Raw genomic sequence first — 15,825 nt, forward strand, 5'->3', positions numbered from 1 at the left:
TTACCGCCAAGTAGGGGTCTTGCATCTTGCTGTGGGGTCCAGAACATCAATAATAATAATAATAATAATAATAATAATAATAATAATAATAATAATAATAATAATGGGGTCCAGAACATCAATAATAATAATAATAATAATAATAATAATAGTCTGGACCGTCGACAAAATGTGCGGACTGTGCTGGAAACGGGTCCTGGACGGGTAATGACTACGACTGCAGCCCGGCCTCCAGTTCAGTACCGCCAAGGCACCCAAGGCGACACCATGCCGGATCTCCTCAAGGATTTGATCCACATTAAAAATGCTTATAGGAAAAGATGGCAAAGATTTTGGAACCCAACTGACCGGGTGGAATACCTGGACCTCACCCAGGAAGTACGAAATCGATTGCTGGAAAAAAGATTGAAAAATGGGAGGAACGTTGCCATAATCTCTCAGAAAACGAGTCAGATCGCGAATATCAGCGGGTTATACATAAAACGATAAGCATTCAATTATAAATTTCAGTATAATACCGTAGTGAAGCACGGGTATCTTGCTAGTGTATATATATATATATATAAGAAAACATAAAGGTCCAATAATACTGCCTTGAGGAATTCCCCTCTTAATTATTACAGGGTCAGATAAAGCTTCACCTACTCTAATTCTCTGAGATCTATCTTCTAGAAATATAGCCACCCATTCCATCACTCTTTTGCCTAGTCTAATTGCACTCATTTTTGCCAGTAGTCTCCCATGATCTACCCTATCAAATGCCTTAGATAGGTCAATCGCAATACAGTCCATTTGACCTCCTGAATTTGCTATATCTTAATGGAGTCCTACAAGTTAAGCTTCAGTGGAATAACCTTTCCTAAACCCGAACTGCCTTCTATCGAACCAGTTCTTAATTTTGCAAGCATGTCTAATATAATCAGAAAGAATGCTTTCCCAAAGCTTACATGCAATGCATGTACAACTAACTGGCCTGTAATTTTCAGCTTTATGTCTATCACCCTTTCCTTTATACACAGGAGCTACTAAGCAACTCTCCATTCATCTGGTATAGCTCCTTCCTGCAAACAATAAACAAATAAGTACTTCAGATATGGTACTATATCACAACCCATTGTCCTTAGTCACCACCACCACCACCACCACCACCACCACCACCACCACCACCACCACCACCACCACCACCACCATCATCATCATCATCATCATCATCATCATCATCATCATCATCATCATCATTTCCCATTATCCAGCTATAGCCGGGTAGAGGCAAATATGGAACCCCTCCACTTTCTTTGGTCTTTCCACCACTCCTCCTTCAACACTGTGTCCCAGTCCAGGTTTCTTTCTGTAATACTGCATTGGATTGTGTCCTCCCATTTCAATCGTGGTCATCCACGGCCTCTCCTTCCTTGCATTTGCATTTCCATCACCTTTTTGGCATTCTTTCATCACTAATTCGCTTTATGTACCCAAACCACCTTAATCGGCTCTTCTCTATTCTATCGTTCATTTTTTCCACTTCAATTTCTTCACGGATTTTCTCATCCTTATTTTGTAATGTTATTTGTTATAAATTATTTGTTACTCATTATTTACTCATTCAGGACAAATATTTCAGATTCCCTATGGGAATCAACATCTATATCACCATGAACTACTTTTTAAGGTCTTCGGAGACCTTATTTTGTCTCTTCTACTCTTCTGTATCATACTCCTCAAGAACTTCATTTCAGCTGCCTGTATTCGAATCTCATCCTTCCTTGTCACTGTCCAAGTTTCTGCTCCGTAAGTTGTTATGGGTATGTAATACATCTTGTTCATAGTTTCCTTTGCTTCCATTGGCACATCTTTGACCCACAAAGATGTTTCTTACAATATGATAGAAACAGCTTCCAGCTTGAATCCTCTTACTAATTTCAGCATCGAGTCGAGCATTCTCCATTAATTAACTCCCCATGTATTTGAGCGTCTCCACTACTTCCAGGGGCTTGTCTGCAAGTCTAATCTGACCTTTCCCTTCTTTCTCCCCTCTAGTCACAACAACACTTTTACTCTTTTCTACACTTATTTTCAATCCATATCCTTTGATCTTCCTATTCACTACATACAACTGTTCTTGAACATTCATGTCCTCATTTCCTCAAATCACAATATCATCTGCAAATAACAACATGTTCATTTATCTTCCTCTATATGCTGCTTTTGCTGTTTTCATGATGTTATCCATTACTAGTGTAAACAGGATTGGTGATAGAACACTTCCCTGTCTCAGCCCACTAGTGATTTTGAACCAACTTGTCCTGCCAACTTGTGTTTGCACGCAACTATAACATTCCTTGTACATTGCCATGATCATTTCTATTACTCCCTGTTCAATTCCATTTTGCACCAGACTGTCCCAAACTTTAGTCCTGGGGACACTGTCATATGCCTTTTCAATGTCAATGAATGTCATCACCATATCATTCCCATACTCCCATTGCTTTTCCATTAGTTGTCTCATAATGAAAATGGGCTCTATTGTAGACCCTCCACTTCTGAAACCAAACTGATTTTCCTGTGTCTGATTTTCAACCCTCAACCTTATCTTTCTTTCCAGTATCCTCTCCATTATCTTAGCAATATAGGATATCAGAGTAATTCCCAAGTAGTTCTTCAATACTTTCTTATCACCATTCTAAAAAAATTGGGATGATTATCCCTTTTTGCCAATCCTCAGGGACCTCCTTATTCTCCCAGACAATCCTGAGAACTCAATATGTTCACTGCAGGCCTACAGCTCCAGCTGCCTTTATCATCTCCACTGAAATTTCATCTATTCCAACATATTTTCCGTTCTTCATCTTTCTTACTGCTATTTAAATTTCATTCATTGTAATTTCTTTATCCATTTCTTCATCAACTAATTGCCTTTCCTGGTGGTCCACCGAATGACTGTCATTAGTTCTCATATTCAGCAACTTCCGAAAATACTCTAATCCATCTATTTTTTAATTTCTTCTGGCCTTCTTAATATTATGCCGCCTTCATCCTTCACAAATCTGGTGTTTACTTGATCTCTTTTTTTTGTATCTTAAGATATCATACAATAATTTCTTGCTGCCCTGCATATCATCCCTCAATTTCTGCATGAATAAGGCCCAGCTTTTCCTCTTTTCTTCCTCCACTACTTTCTTGGCCAAATTCTTTGCCTCCACATATTTTCTTCTACTTTCTTCAGTCTTACATGTTTTCCATGCTTTCCATGCCATTTTCTTTTCCTTCACTTTAATCTTTACCCTATTATTCCACCAGTGTGTCTCTTTGTCTTTTACATTTCCTGATGTTCTACCACATACCTTTTCTGCACATCCAACCAGTGCTTCCTTAAATCTTTTCCATTCATCTTCAACATTCCCCATCTCCATCCTGGATACCAAGGGTATTATTTCCCTTTGAAATTCTTCTTATATGCTTTTCTCCTTCAACTTCTATACTTTAATTTTTTTCTCTCTTCTTAATGGGAGTTTTTCAATCTTTCCCACTTTCAGTTTTCCTATCACAACTCTATGATCTCCACAAAGGGCTTCTTCAGGCATGGCTGTAACATCTAAAAGGTTCTTCTGGTGTTATTTCTCGATGATTATATAATCAGTCATGGTCATTGTTCATCTGTCTCTCCAACCATCCTTGTAATCTTTTGACTGTTCTTTTTCCTAAACTAGGTGTTTCCAACAATCATTTGGTTCCTCATGCAAAAATCCACCAACAACTCGCCTTCTGGATTTACGTTTCCATATCCAAAGGGCCCTACAACATCTTCCTTTCCTTGTCTTTCCATTTAAACTTGTGCATTTAGATCTCCCATCAATAGCACTTCCTTATCTTCTATCTGTCTCTTCACTTCCTCTAAGAAGTCCTCTAGATGTTCATCTATGCAACCCGTTTGTGGGGCATACAACTGGTATAGATCTTTCATGCCATTTTCAAACTGGAGTCTCATCACCATCATCCTATCGCTGATGAATTTTGTAGACTCCACATATTCTTGGATTTCTTTTCTAAGTATGATGGCCACTCCATTTTTTGCTTCTGGTCCTCCGCTGCAATACAGCCTGTATCCTTCATTCAGAGGAATCTCTCCCGTACCCCTCTTCTTGGTCTCACACAGTCCAAGTATGGCAATATCTTTTTCTTTCATGAAGTCAACCAGTTGTTCTGTCTTTCCCATCAGTGTCAGGACATTTACTGTAGCAATCTTGATGTAGTTTGGTGCTGGTTGCCCACTTCTCACAGTTCTCCCACCACCCAAAGAGCTGCGCGTCACTTTAAGCAGGGGATGCCTTAAATTTTCTGAGGCACCGTATCTGCTTTATCCATATAGGCTATTGTTATGATGGGCTTGCCACCCCGAAAGGAATTTTATACCTACTCCCAGGTTCAGACTTAGGCCGCCCCTAACATGGAGATAGACGCCATTCGTAGCCGCTCCTCTGGAGTACAGACGCTACGGTTTTGCCCCTTCCGCCCTCTCCACCGTACCAAAGTGCATCTTCTCCGCCGTAGATGCCGTAGAGGACTTCACTCATAACCCAGGGCAGAGGCCCTCCATATTTATGACCTCTGGAGAGAGGATGTCCCAGTATTTTAAAGCCCCCAGGAATTGGGCTTTTTTTAGTATATCCCCTGAAATCTTATCAATTCCAGCTGCAATGGGCGAGTTGGCCATGGGGTTGGGGGCGCGCAGCTGTGAGCTTGCATCCAGGAGGTAGTGGGTTCAAATCCCACTGTGGCAGCCCTGAAGACGGTTTTCCGTGCTTTCCCATTTTCACACCAGGCAGCTGTACCTTAATTAAGGCCACGGCCACTTCTTTCCCATTCCTAGGCCTTTCCTGCCCCATCGTCGCCATAAGACCTAACTGTGTCAGTGCGACGTAAAGCAAATAGCAAATTCCAGCTGCTTTTCTAGTTTTCAATTTTTGTATCTTATTGTAAATGTGATTGTTATCATAGGTAAATTTTAATACTTTTTTAGTATTAGTCACCTTCCCTATCTGGACATTATCCTTGTAACCAACAATCTTTACATACTGCTGACTGAATACTTCTGCCTTTTGAAGATTCTCACATACACACTTCCCTTGTTCATTAATTATTCCTGGAATGTCCTTCTTGGAACCTGTTTCTGCCTTGAAGTACCTATACATACCCTTCTATTTTTCACTAAAATTTGTATGACTGCCAATTATGCTTGCCATCTTGTTATCCTTAGCCGACTTCTTTGCTAGATTCAGCTTCCTAGTAAGTTCCTTCAATTTATCCTTACTTTCACAGCCATTTCAAACTCTATTTCTCTCCTACCTGCATCTCCTTCTTAGTCTCTTTACTTCTCTGTTATAATATAGTGGGTCTTTTCCATTCCTTACCACCTTTAAAGGTACAAACCTGTTTTCACATTCCTCAGCAACTGCTTTAAACCCATTCCAGAGTATATTTACATTTTTATTTACCGTTCTCCATTGATCATATTTACTTTTTTTTTAAACCGCCTCATGCCTGTTTTATCAGCCATATGATACTGCCTAATAGTCCTACTTTTAAAACCTTCCTTTCTATTACATTTACTTTTAACTATGACAAAAACAACTTCGTGATTACTAATACCCATCTAATTACTTTGGTTTCTCTATAGAGCTCATCTGGTTTTACTAGCACCACGACCAGAATATTTTTCCATCTAGTTGGTTCCATCGCTTTCTGAATCAGCTGTCCTTCCCATAATAACTTATTTGCCATTTGTTGGTCATGCTTCCTGTCATTCGCATTACCTTCCCAATTGACATTTGGTAAATTGAGATCACCCACTACAATCACGGTCCTTTCCATGTCGTTTCCCACATAGCTAATTATCTTATCAAATAATTCTGAATCAGCGTGAGTGCTACCCTTTCCCAGACCGTACACTCCAAAGACATATGATTTGAAACAATGCTCCACGAATATCTTGCTTCTTTTATATAAATCATGAAGGTAGGAAGCTAGGATGGATGACAGCAACACATACTTGTTTGTTATAATTTTTATCTGATTAAGTTTTAGAAAGTAAGTTAATATCTTATTTCCTTAAGTGAAAAGAAAAATGCACAGCCATAGTGCTAAAGAAAAAATGCAGTGATTAAGTAGTGATAATCATTATCCAGAGAAAAATCTCAAAGAGCAAAATAAAAATAAAAAAGAGCAAATATTTTTGAAGTAATACCTTGCACAGATGTATCTTTCACAGCTGCCTTGCAGAGTTCAATACGAGCAGAGTGCAGAGGCACGTATCTATCTTGGGATGAGCCGCAAAGCAAGAGGTTTCGAAAGTGATGCAGATTTGAACGCTGGCTTAGCCGATATAAAAACGTTTGTCGTACATCAGCAGCATCACGTAATGCTAGCTGAAGTAAGGATCCAGACTTCTTCCATTTCTGCATGAACCACATTCCTGTATAGATCATCAAATTCAGTGAGAAAACCAAATAAAAATTTTAATATAACAACTTAAAGAGTTATTTTTAACAAGTAATCAACATCTAAATAAACAATGGAAACTGTAGCATGCGATTATGCTATTTCACTCCTGTTAGAATAGTGGTGAGGTTTATGGCCAAATGGCTTGTAGAAGAAGATAGTTCATTGCAGAAGATACGATATGCACAAAGAAGTAAACTCTTTTTGCTGTACAGTCTGTGGATCTGAAGGAAGAAAGGAAATATATATTTGGATGTAACTGATGATACCGTGGCTATAGCCATGGGACCTCCAGTTGTATGTGGTATCTGAAATACAGGAAAGTAATTTTCATTTTCAAAAATTCTATATGCATGTGAGAGTGTGAGCATGAGTGTATGAATGGACAGAGTACTCAAACTCTCTTAGATTAATGTATCTGTAGATAATACATGTAAAATGTGATACTTTGATAAGGTTAAGTGTAAGAGAGGCCAGCTGCCCAACTTCACATCTTGAGAGAAGTTATAATAAACTTAATAAATTTGCCAGGATTTAATTCACGGCTGTCTTGTTATGAAGCCAATTATACTCAGATATCACAGTTCTCTCTGAAGATTTATGGGGTGAGAATGGGTAAGACCTAGCACTTATCTAATATGAGTCAAAATAATCACCAGAAAAATCCCATTTCAGATTACTGCTACTTGTTGTTGAGGTTGGAATTCACAGAGTTGTATTAATTGAAGTGAGTCATGGAAATGTTATGATAGAAACAACAACTTTACCATAAATTGAGAATATTTGAGAAGTACTGAATGAGTTGGCTGTGTGGTTAGGGTTGCTTAGCTGTGAGTTTGCATTCAAGAGACAGTGGGTTGAAATCCCACTGTTCGCAGCCTTGAAGATGATTTTCTGCGGTTACCCATTTTCACACCAGACAAATGCTGGGGCTGCACCTTAATTAAGACCATGGCTACTACCTTCCCAATCGTAGCTCTTTCTAAATAAAAAAAAAAAACCCACACACACAATTAAAAAAAATTTAAATTGAGAAGTCTCAAATTTCATCCACATACATAAAAGTCCTCTTGAAATAAGTTGCTCCAGAGGTGCAATAATTCAGTGGCATAGTCACTAGCTCAGCAATACAGTCATGATTTCATTTCCAGCTAACTGATGTGGGGTTAGTAAAATAGAAAGTAATTTCATATAAAATTGTACACCCCATGACATATGATCACAAGATTGGTTATGCAAAACTGAAAATCTGCTTACTGTTTTGCTGGTAAATTACTGATCTATAAGTAGTCTATCAAGGATATCGTTTTATTCTTTTTGAAAGATATACTCAAAAATTTAATGGAGGGAAATATTATGAATTCAAAGAACTCACGTCAAATTTAATTTTAACAATATATCTTTCTACAGAGGTAAGCTAAAGAAATAACATAAAAAGCATTCACATACCTATAACAGTGTATGCAAGTCAGGGCAGTAGAAGGAAGGAGAGACAGCATGAGAAATTAAGAAAGAAAGAAAGAAAGAAAGAAAGAAAGAAAGGAAGAAAGAAAGAAACACATGCGAATAACATGAGTGATAATGTGGTGGTGCTATTTGGACGTTGAGTGCTGAGTGCCAGCATGGCAAAAGAGACCGCCACCAGGAGAGTAGCAGCACCAGCAACGTGGAAGTCAGTGTGGCCAGGCCGGATGAGTATAAAAGGGAGGACCCGGCGTGGAGCTGTAAGAGGAAAGCCATCTGCTATAGTATTCTATCAACTATTGGATTTTGATTCTGTCTGGCTCGTCCCTTGGATTTTGCGTAGATTCCTAACTTGTTGGTGACTGAATAGGTACCAAGACAACTTGGAATTTCCAATGGACTTGTTTGTGGTAGATGGATAGGGTATCTGAACTTAGTTTCTGATCGCAGCAAGCTTGTACATGAATTGATGATTTGGACCTGTTCTGGTTAGCTGTTTTGGACTTTGCAGTTGGCTGAGTTTGAGTGTATTTCTCCTTGTTTTTGATATTGTTTTAAATATTTGGTCTATAACAAAGACGTGTTGTGTGAAGAAAGGAGATAGGAAGATATGGAGTATCTACCAAGGAATCACCATCCTCTCCCATGTTGCCAAGATAATGGACAGGATATTGGAAAGAATTAGAGAAAAGGTGGAAAGTCAGTTACAAGAGGAACAATGTGGAATCAGAAGTGGAAGGTCAACTGCAAAACCCATTTTCATTCCAAGACAGATCATGGAAAAGAGCTGGGAGTATGGGTAGGATATAGTAATAAAATTTATAGACTTAGAAAAGGCATACGGCAGCATTCCCAGATCAAAAGTTTGGGAAAGTCTGACACATAGGGGCAATGGCAAGGAACTAATAATGATGATAAAGGCAATATATGATAACTGTTACAACTGTGTGAAGACAGCAGTGGGCAGAACAGAATGGTTTGGAAATGACAATGGGCTCAAACAAGGGAGTGTGTTGTCACCTTTGCTGCTCATAATGGTGATGGATGATATCATAAAGGCAGCAAGGGAAGATATAGAGGGAAAGGAATGAATGTAATGATGTTTGTGGATGATGTTATGATATGGGGAGAAGATGAGGAGGAGGTACAACAGCTGAATATACTGAACAGAAGGATTAAACAATGGAGACTGAGGATCAATGTGGAGAAGAGCAAGACAATGGTGATGAGTACAGGAAGTAAAGAAGGAAAAGCATCTATCAAAATTGCTGACAAGGAACTGGAAAGAGTAGAATACTTCAAATACTTGAGAACTGAACTGACAGAAAATGGAAGAATGGGTATGGAAATTTGGATACAACTGGGAATGCCTTTACCAGCAGGTACAGTTATTAATACGAAATGAAGCTGTACCAATGAAAGCTAAAGAAGTAATGTACAAGAGATATTACTTACCAATAACGATATATGCAGCGAGAACCTGGACAATGGCTCAGAGAGATGTGAGTGATGATGATGATGATGCTTGTTGTTTAAAGGGGCCTAACATCTAAGGTCATCGGCCCAGAGATGTGAGTAGAGATAAGGCAGCTGAAATGAAATTGCTGAGGAGTATGGTACAGAAGAAAAGGAGGGATAGAGTGAGAAATGAAGACACATGAAAAGAGCTAAATGTGCAAAAACTAAATGACAAACAAACAGAACAGATGGAGGTGGTTTGGACCCAAGCAAATCCCTGGTACATGTAAACTATGAACAATCAGGATGAAAGATTACAGCCCTGTCTAAGCCCTGTAATTACTTGGAACCAAGAACTCATTCTACTGTCCATTCTCACCGCAATTTTATTGTCTATATAAATGCCTTTGATTACCTGTAATAATCTATCCTTTATCACATAACCCCTCATTATGGCCACATGTTCTCCAATGGTACTGTCATATGCTTTCTCTGGATCAACAAAATATAAGCACAATAGTCAATTTTTCTCATAACTTATTCCTAGGTCAAGTAAAATGAAATATTCCAATAGCCATCATACCCATGTTGACAAGTCCGCTGTTGTTGTAGAGGGTTCCAAGATGTGGTCCGGACAGCGACAGGAAAGTATGCAAGCGAGGCAGTAAGTGCTTCATCTGAGGCCGTGTGATGGCAGAACGGATGATGATGTTTCCCAGAGAATGGCCAATAAAACTTATCTTAGCCGGATTTAAACCACATGCTTCCACGTGGTAGAGTATCTCTGCAACCAGCTTGTCCGTCATTGTGTCGAAATCAGAGAATGTGTCACCCTGTAAGAGTAAATCGAAGTTAATTCTTCAAATATGTATAGAATATTATTTTAATATCCTGACTGACTGATTCATCACCGCCGAGCTAAAACTACTGGACATAAAGATTTTGGGGATACATTTATATTAGAGTGTAGGTGCTCACAAAGGGAGGATTTTTGGATATCCCATCGTTAAGGGGGTGAAAAGGGTTGTGAAAAGTGTTGTGAAATGTTTAAATGAGTATATCTATATTTCAAAAACTTAACAGTTTACAGGCATAAAAATTGGTATTTGGAATCTCCTTTAAAAATCAAGTAACACATTTTTTTTCCCTTTTCGGAACGTCCCGTCAAGGGGGGTGAAAAAGAGGTTGAATACCTTTTATGAGGATACTTACTGGTATATCTCAAAAAGTGAAGATGTTGTAGACATGAAAATTGGTATTTGGAATCTCCTTTCAAAATAAAGAAACACGTATAATTTTTGTTTTTGGAAAATCCACTTAAGAGGGATGAACAGGAGTGACAAAGGGGGTGAATTGTTAAAATGAGTATATCTACAGTATGCCTCAAAAATGTACCACATTACAGACATGAAAATTGGTATTTGGAAACTCCTGTAAAAGTAACAAAACACAGATAATTTGTTTTTGGAAAATCCACTTAAGGGGAAGTGAAGAAGGGGGTGAATTTTTAAAATGAGCATATTACAGTATATTTCAAAAACTTAACCCTCTCGTGCACACATTTTCAGTTTGAAGAGAAAAAAATATTGTCTTGATTTTTTATTCATTGGAAGGTTACAAAATATAATCATGTTAAAGAAAAAGAAATAATAGTTCATTTTCTTTGAAAATTCCATGGACCTCATATGAGGCCTATGTGCATGAAGGGAGTCCACACACACCACAACACAACTGAACTGAGGAATAATTTTCTTGGGAGATACTGTGCGCTGGATGTCAGTTTCACACGCACGTTTTATCAAACTAAATTTTGCATTAAGGAGTGGATGTTGTTATTTCCTGCTATGGAATTCCTCAAAACGCTGTGGACAAAGGGCATATTGGCAGCGAAGGCAGACATACCTGGTTTTCCTTGAACAACCTTGAAGGTGGCACTTCTATCCGTTCTCAGCTTAACGGTAGCCTTCACTTTCAACCACTTTTTTTGTTGCTGGTGGCGTCTGTGAAGCGGGTCTTCCTTTCTTGGGTTGATTAATGCTTCCCATGTAAATGAGAGAAGTAGTTACTGAGGACTTGAATTCTAACAGATCCAGCTTCTCACAATCTGGGTTCATTCTCCAGAGGATCCAACAGTTTACAATGGTCGCATTCAGTAGATAATGGAATACTCTGAAGTACTCCCTTTTGTGCCTTATGGTGTGCTGGTAAAGACCTAGGAGTGAGTCCATTGGATGTACGCCTCCCATGTGGGAACTGTAAATGCTGATGGAATATGGTCGTGGAATTTCAATAATTGCGCGCAGTTTTCGACACCATCTCTTAGCAACACCTACAAGTTCTGCTCCAGCAAATGTAGATGCTACGTGTAAAAATGAATTATCCAGCAGGTTATTGTGATGTTGGACTGCGACGCAACAGAGTACAACCCTCTTGGTTCCTTCCTCATGGTTTTCACAGACCGCAGCTTGAGATCAGCACCACAAAGCCTGTTAGTTCTGATAGTTCTGGAAGCATAAATGCCATCTTCAAGAAGTTTCTAGAGAAGATTAATGGACGTAAACAGGTTATCAAAAGCTTATGGCTTTTGAACTTCACATGTTCACACAGCCTAAGAACATCATCACCAACTGCTCCAAATTCAGAATGACCTTCACCATTTTGCACTTTTCCTTGATAGAGCTCAAAGTTATGGATGTATCCCGAGGAAATGATTAAGACCCAAATTTTGAAGCCCCATTTTTAGGGTTTACTCTTCATACATTGTTTCAGATTTAATCGGCCTTTGAAAGGGACCATCTCATCAACTGATGAAAATTCTTCTGGATGGGAAGAACATCTAAAGATGTGCTTGAAATGGTCAATCATAGGACGTAAACGTATAAGCTGATCATTGATGTCTGCTGGAATGTTCTGATTGTCAATGAAGTGCAAATACTTCAGTATCTCGCAAAAGCAATTGTATGTCATATTGTCAGGTATTACTGACAGGGCGCAGAGTATATTGTGACATTTGTTGTGAAGACTACATTTTCTACAGATGGCCCTGGTTCTTTATCCATTTTGTTCTAAATGCATAGAAATGAGAATATATAACAAATGTGCCATGAAAGATCAGCAGTCTGTCTTGGTTTGCATCAAAAATTCCACCAAAACACTACAATGCTGTAGTTCTAATTGAGGTTATTACTGTGAACCATAACCTCTCGTACATTTAGACCTCGTATGAGGCCCCTATATTATTACACAAAATAATGGTAATAAATTGCATGTACAAAAAAAATACTAATACCATTGGAAAGAGCATGCTTTTCTGCTATATAAACATTTTTACTTATCAGTTGCATATATTTGTAAAGGACGTATCAATTTCAATAATTTAGTCTCCATATGAAACACACAAATAACAAGAGCGCCACAACTGCCTACAACTTCGCAGCTGCAAGGAAGTGCTGTCATCTCATAGATAAAGTTGTAACTAATATCACACCTCACATGAGGTCTAAAGTGAAGAACAGAGTCATAATTTTCCACAAATTCATAACAATATTAAATCAACGGCGTACTAAACGAAACATAATTTTGGGACCTCATATGAGGCTTGTGCGCACGAGAGGGTTAATGAAAATGACATGAAAATGGGTAGTTTTCAACTTGTAAAAATAAAGACAATTTTTTTGTTTTTGAGAACACCACTTAATTGGGGAGGGGAGAGGTTAAAAGGACTGAAAATGGGGTTGAATTATTTTTATAAGAATAATGATATCTCAAAAACTGAAGATGTTACAGATGTGAAAAATGGTATTTGGAATCTCTTTCAAAAATAAGCAAATGCATATTTTCTTTTGTTTTTTGAAAATCCACTTAAGGGGGTGAAAGATTTGAACAATTAATTGAATTCTTAGTATTGAAGTGCTCATTTAATTAATCAGTCATTTATTCAAATATATAGAGAATATTTCATTTTTATCAAGTACTAGTAACTGGCAGGAAACGTTATATTCAGCAGCACATGTTGCATTTTCTGCAGGGAGCTTGGAGCTTGGGTTTGTTTGCTCGCCAGCTAAGTTTGGAAGGTGGAATTTCGACATCACGTACACAAAGCAGAACAGGGAAACAACATTTCGGATGCCCGGCGAGAGGTTAGGGACTCCTACGAGAGAGAGATGTTTGAAGTAAGCGGCAGGTACGCGATGTGTTGAGCCAATGAAACGATAGAGCCACCGTTGATATAGCTAGGCAATGGTCTAGGGAAGAGATGGCCCCAGTCGAGGACACGACGGCGTCTTCGAGGACGAGTTAATAAAAACGACGACCGCGTTAGTTAGTTACCCTATTATTCAGCGAGATTCTGTGCAGGTAACATCATAAGAAGTTTTTATTTACACGAGTGATCATGTGGGGACTTGTAAAATTTTGCTGGAAGACGCTCAGTCTGCATTTAATCTATTCAAGTTTTCTAATACTGGGAGAATGGCATTTAACTTATGATTACCAATGGGAGAGAACAGTTCCATTTAATCATTTCAAAATGCATAGTAGCCTGCCTGTGTAAATAGTTTTCTGAGGGCATAAACTTTACAATTCCAGTCCAGCCTTTTATAAATGGGAAATATTTGACCTAGTTACGGGAGTAGATAAGAGAAGCGGTTCCGCGACTGAATGGGAACTGGTTTCACAGTCAGTGGAAATTACCCCCGGCTGTAGTATTCTAGTAACCGGCAGGATGATCTTGACCTAGTTTCTACATAGTGAACAAGGGTATGTTTTAGACAACATCCGGAAGCAGAAGCAGCAACGGAAAATACGACATCACCTTTCTACCTCTCGATGTAGACAAAAGGACTGATCCAAGTATTTTCTGAAGGCATCATCATCATCATCATCATCATCATCATCATCATCATCATCATCATCGATACGGCTGGCTAGAAACAAGATGGGGTCGGCTGTTTCCTGAAGACGGGCGGCGATAAGTCGACGAAACAGATGAGTACAGAGTTTTCAATGTAATTATGTGAGTGTGAATGTGTTTAATGTTGCAAAAGGGGATAGGTTAGTTTTGATATTTAATTTCAGTCCTATTTAAAGTAAATGATAGGAAGCTTGTTAATGTAAATATAATTGTAACGTAAATGTGGATCGTTTGCATGAGTTCGCAGCTTGCTTAAATTTTATTCTGATTTATTTAGCTGAGTGGTTAGAGTCATTTCTTTTACGAGTCCGTTTCTTATTTTAGCCTCATATATATTTTGATTTGTTTTGCTTGGATGTTTGAGACGCTGTGTACGTCTTGGGGCTTAATTGTAAATGTAAATAAGGATTCAAATTTAACTCAGGAAGGACTAGATTTAAGTATTATTAAGGGGAGCTCAAAGTGTACGGAAACATGCCGTCACATTTTCTGGGATTTAACGCATGATGTGTGAATGAGAGTGTGTAAGACGGTGGAGTGTGGATCCACGAATTTGATAGCGTCATCTAGGTTGTAAATTAGTAATTGATTCACGAGCTCCACGAATGCTGTTTCGTATTTCGAGTTCCGAATATTAGAATAAAATACTGTAAAATTTATTTTTATTATTAATTTATTATTATTATTATTATTAATAATAATAATAATAATGTTATTTGCTTTACGTCCCACTAACTACTTTTTAAGGTCTTCGGAGACGCCGAGGTGCCGGAATTTAGTCCCGCAGGAGTTCTTTAACGTGCCAGTAAATCTACCGACACAGGGCTGTCGTATTTGAGCACCTTCAAATACCACCGGACTGAGCCAGGATCGAACCTGCCAAGTTGGGGTTAGAAGGCCAGCGCCTTAACCGTCTGAGCCACTCAGCCCGGCATTTATTATTATTATTATTATTATTATTATTATTATTATTATTATTATTATTATTATCATCAATGTGAGTTTCTCGTGATGAAGGATTGAGATATTTCAGTAACTTTCCGATGTTCAGACATGATCGATTGTCAATGTGGCAATTTCTTAGTTTCAGTTTATCATATTTATTACAGAGTTGGCCACTTTATTATTCACGTTTACTTTGAGTGCGAGTGCTTTGATTTGTGACCAGCGCGATCTTGTTTCTCTTCATGCAAGCGAATGTTAGACGACGTCCTTCATATTTCTTCAGTGTTATGCAACTTTAGGACATGAGATGTTATTTGTGTGATTTTGAGTAAGAGTTCCATTTAATCATTTCAAAATGCATAGGCATGCATTTTCTTGATTGTGTGACTTGCCTTGGGTAGACTGTTGAGCAGCGTGTGTAAAGAGTTGGACCCTGTGGTTTTGGTATTTGCTGCTTTATTTTTGGGAGACATGGATCTCCACTTTGAGTCATTCCACCGTGTGGGGCGAGGGTGATATGTTTGTCTACAGAGGAGTTTTATTTGAGCGCC

The 15,825-nt window shown here is 38.5% G+C and overlaps 1 protein-coding gene across 1 annotated transcript in view; it reads right to left on the reverse strand.

Moving 5' to 3' along the window:
- Positions 1 to 15,825, reverse strand: part of LOC136864721 (protein FAM135A) — a 570,393-nt gene that overhangs the window by 19,583 nt on the left and 534,985 nt on the right. The window contains exons 17-18 of the mRNA XM_068226397.1: positions 10,001 to 10,250; positions 6,242 to 6,469 (exon numbers count right to left, since the gene is read on the reverse strand). Coding sequence (XP_068082498.1) covers positions 6,242 to 6,469; positions 10,001 to 10,250 — 478 coding nt within the window. The remainder of the gene's footprint in view (positions 1 to 6,241; positions 6,470 to 10,000; positions 10,251 to 15,825) is intronic.

The sequence above is a fragment of the Anabrus simplex genome, chromosome 2 (assembly GCF_040414725.1).
Source record: "Anabrus simplex isolate iqAnaSimp1 chromosome 2, ASM4041472v1, whole genome shotgun sequence".
NCBI lineage: Eukaryota > Metazoa > Arthropoda > Insecta > Orthoptera > Tettigoniidae > Anabrus > Anabrus simplex.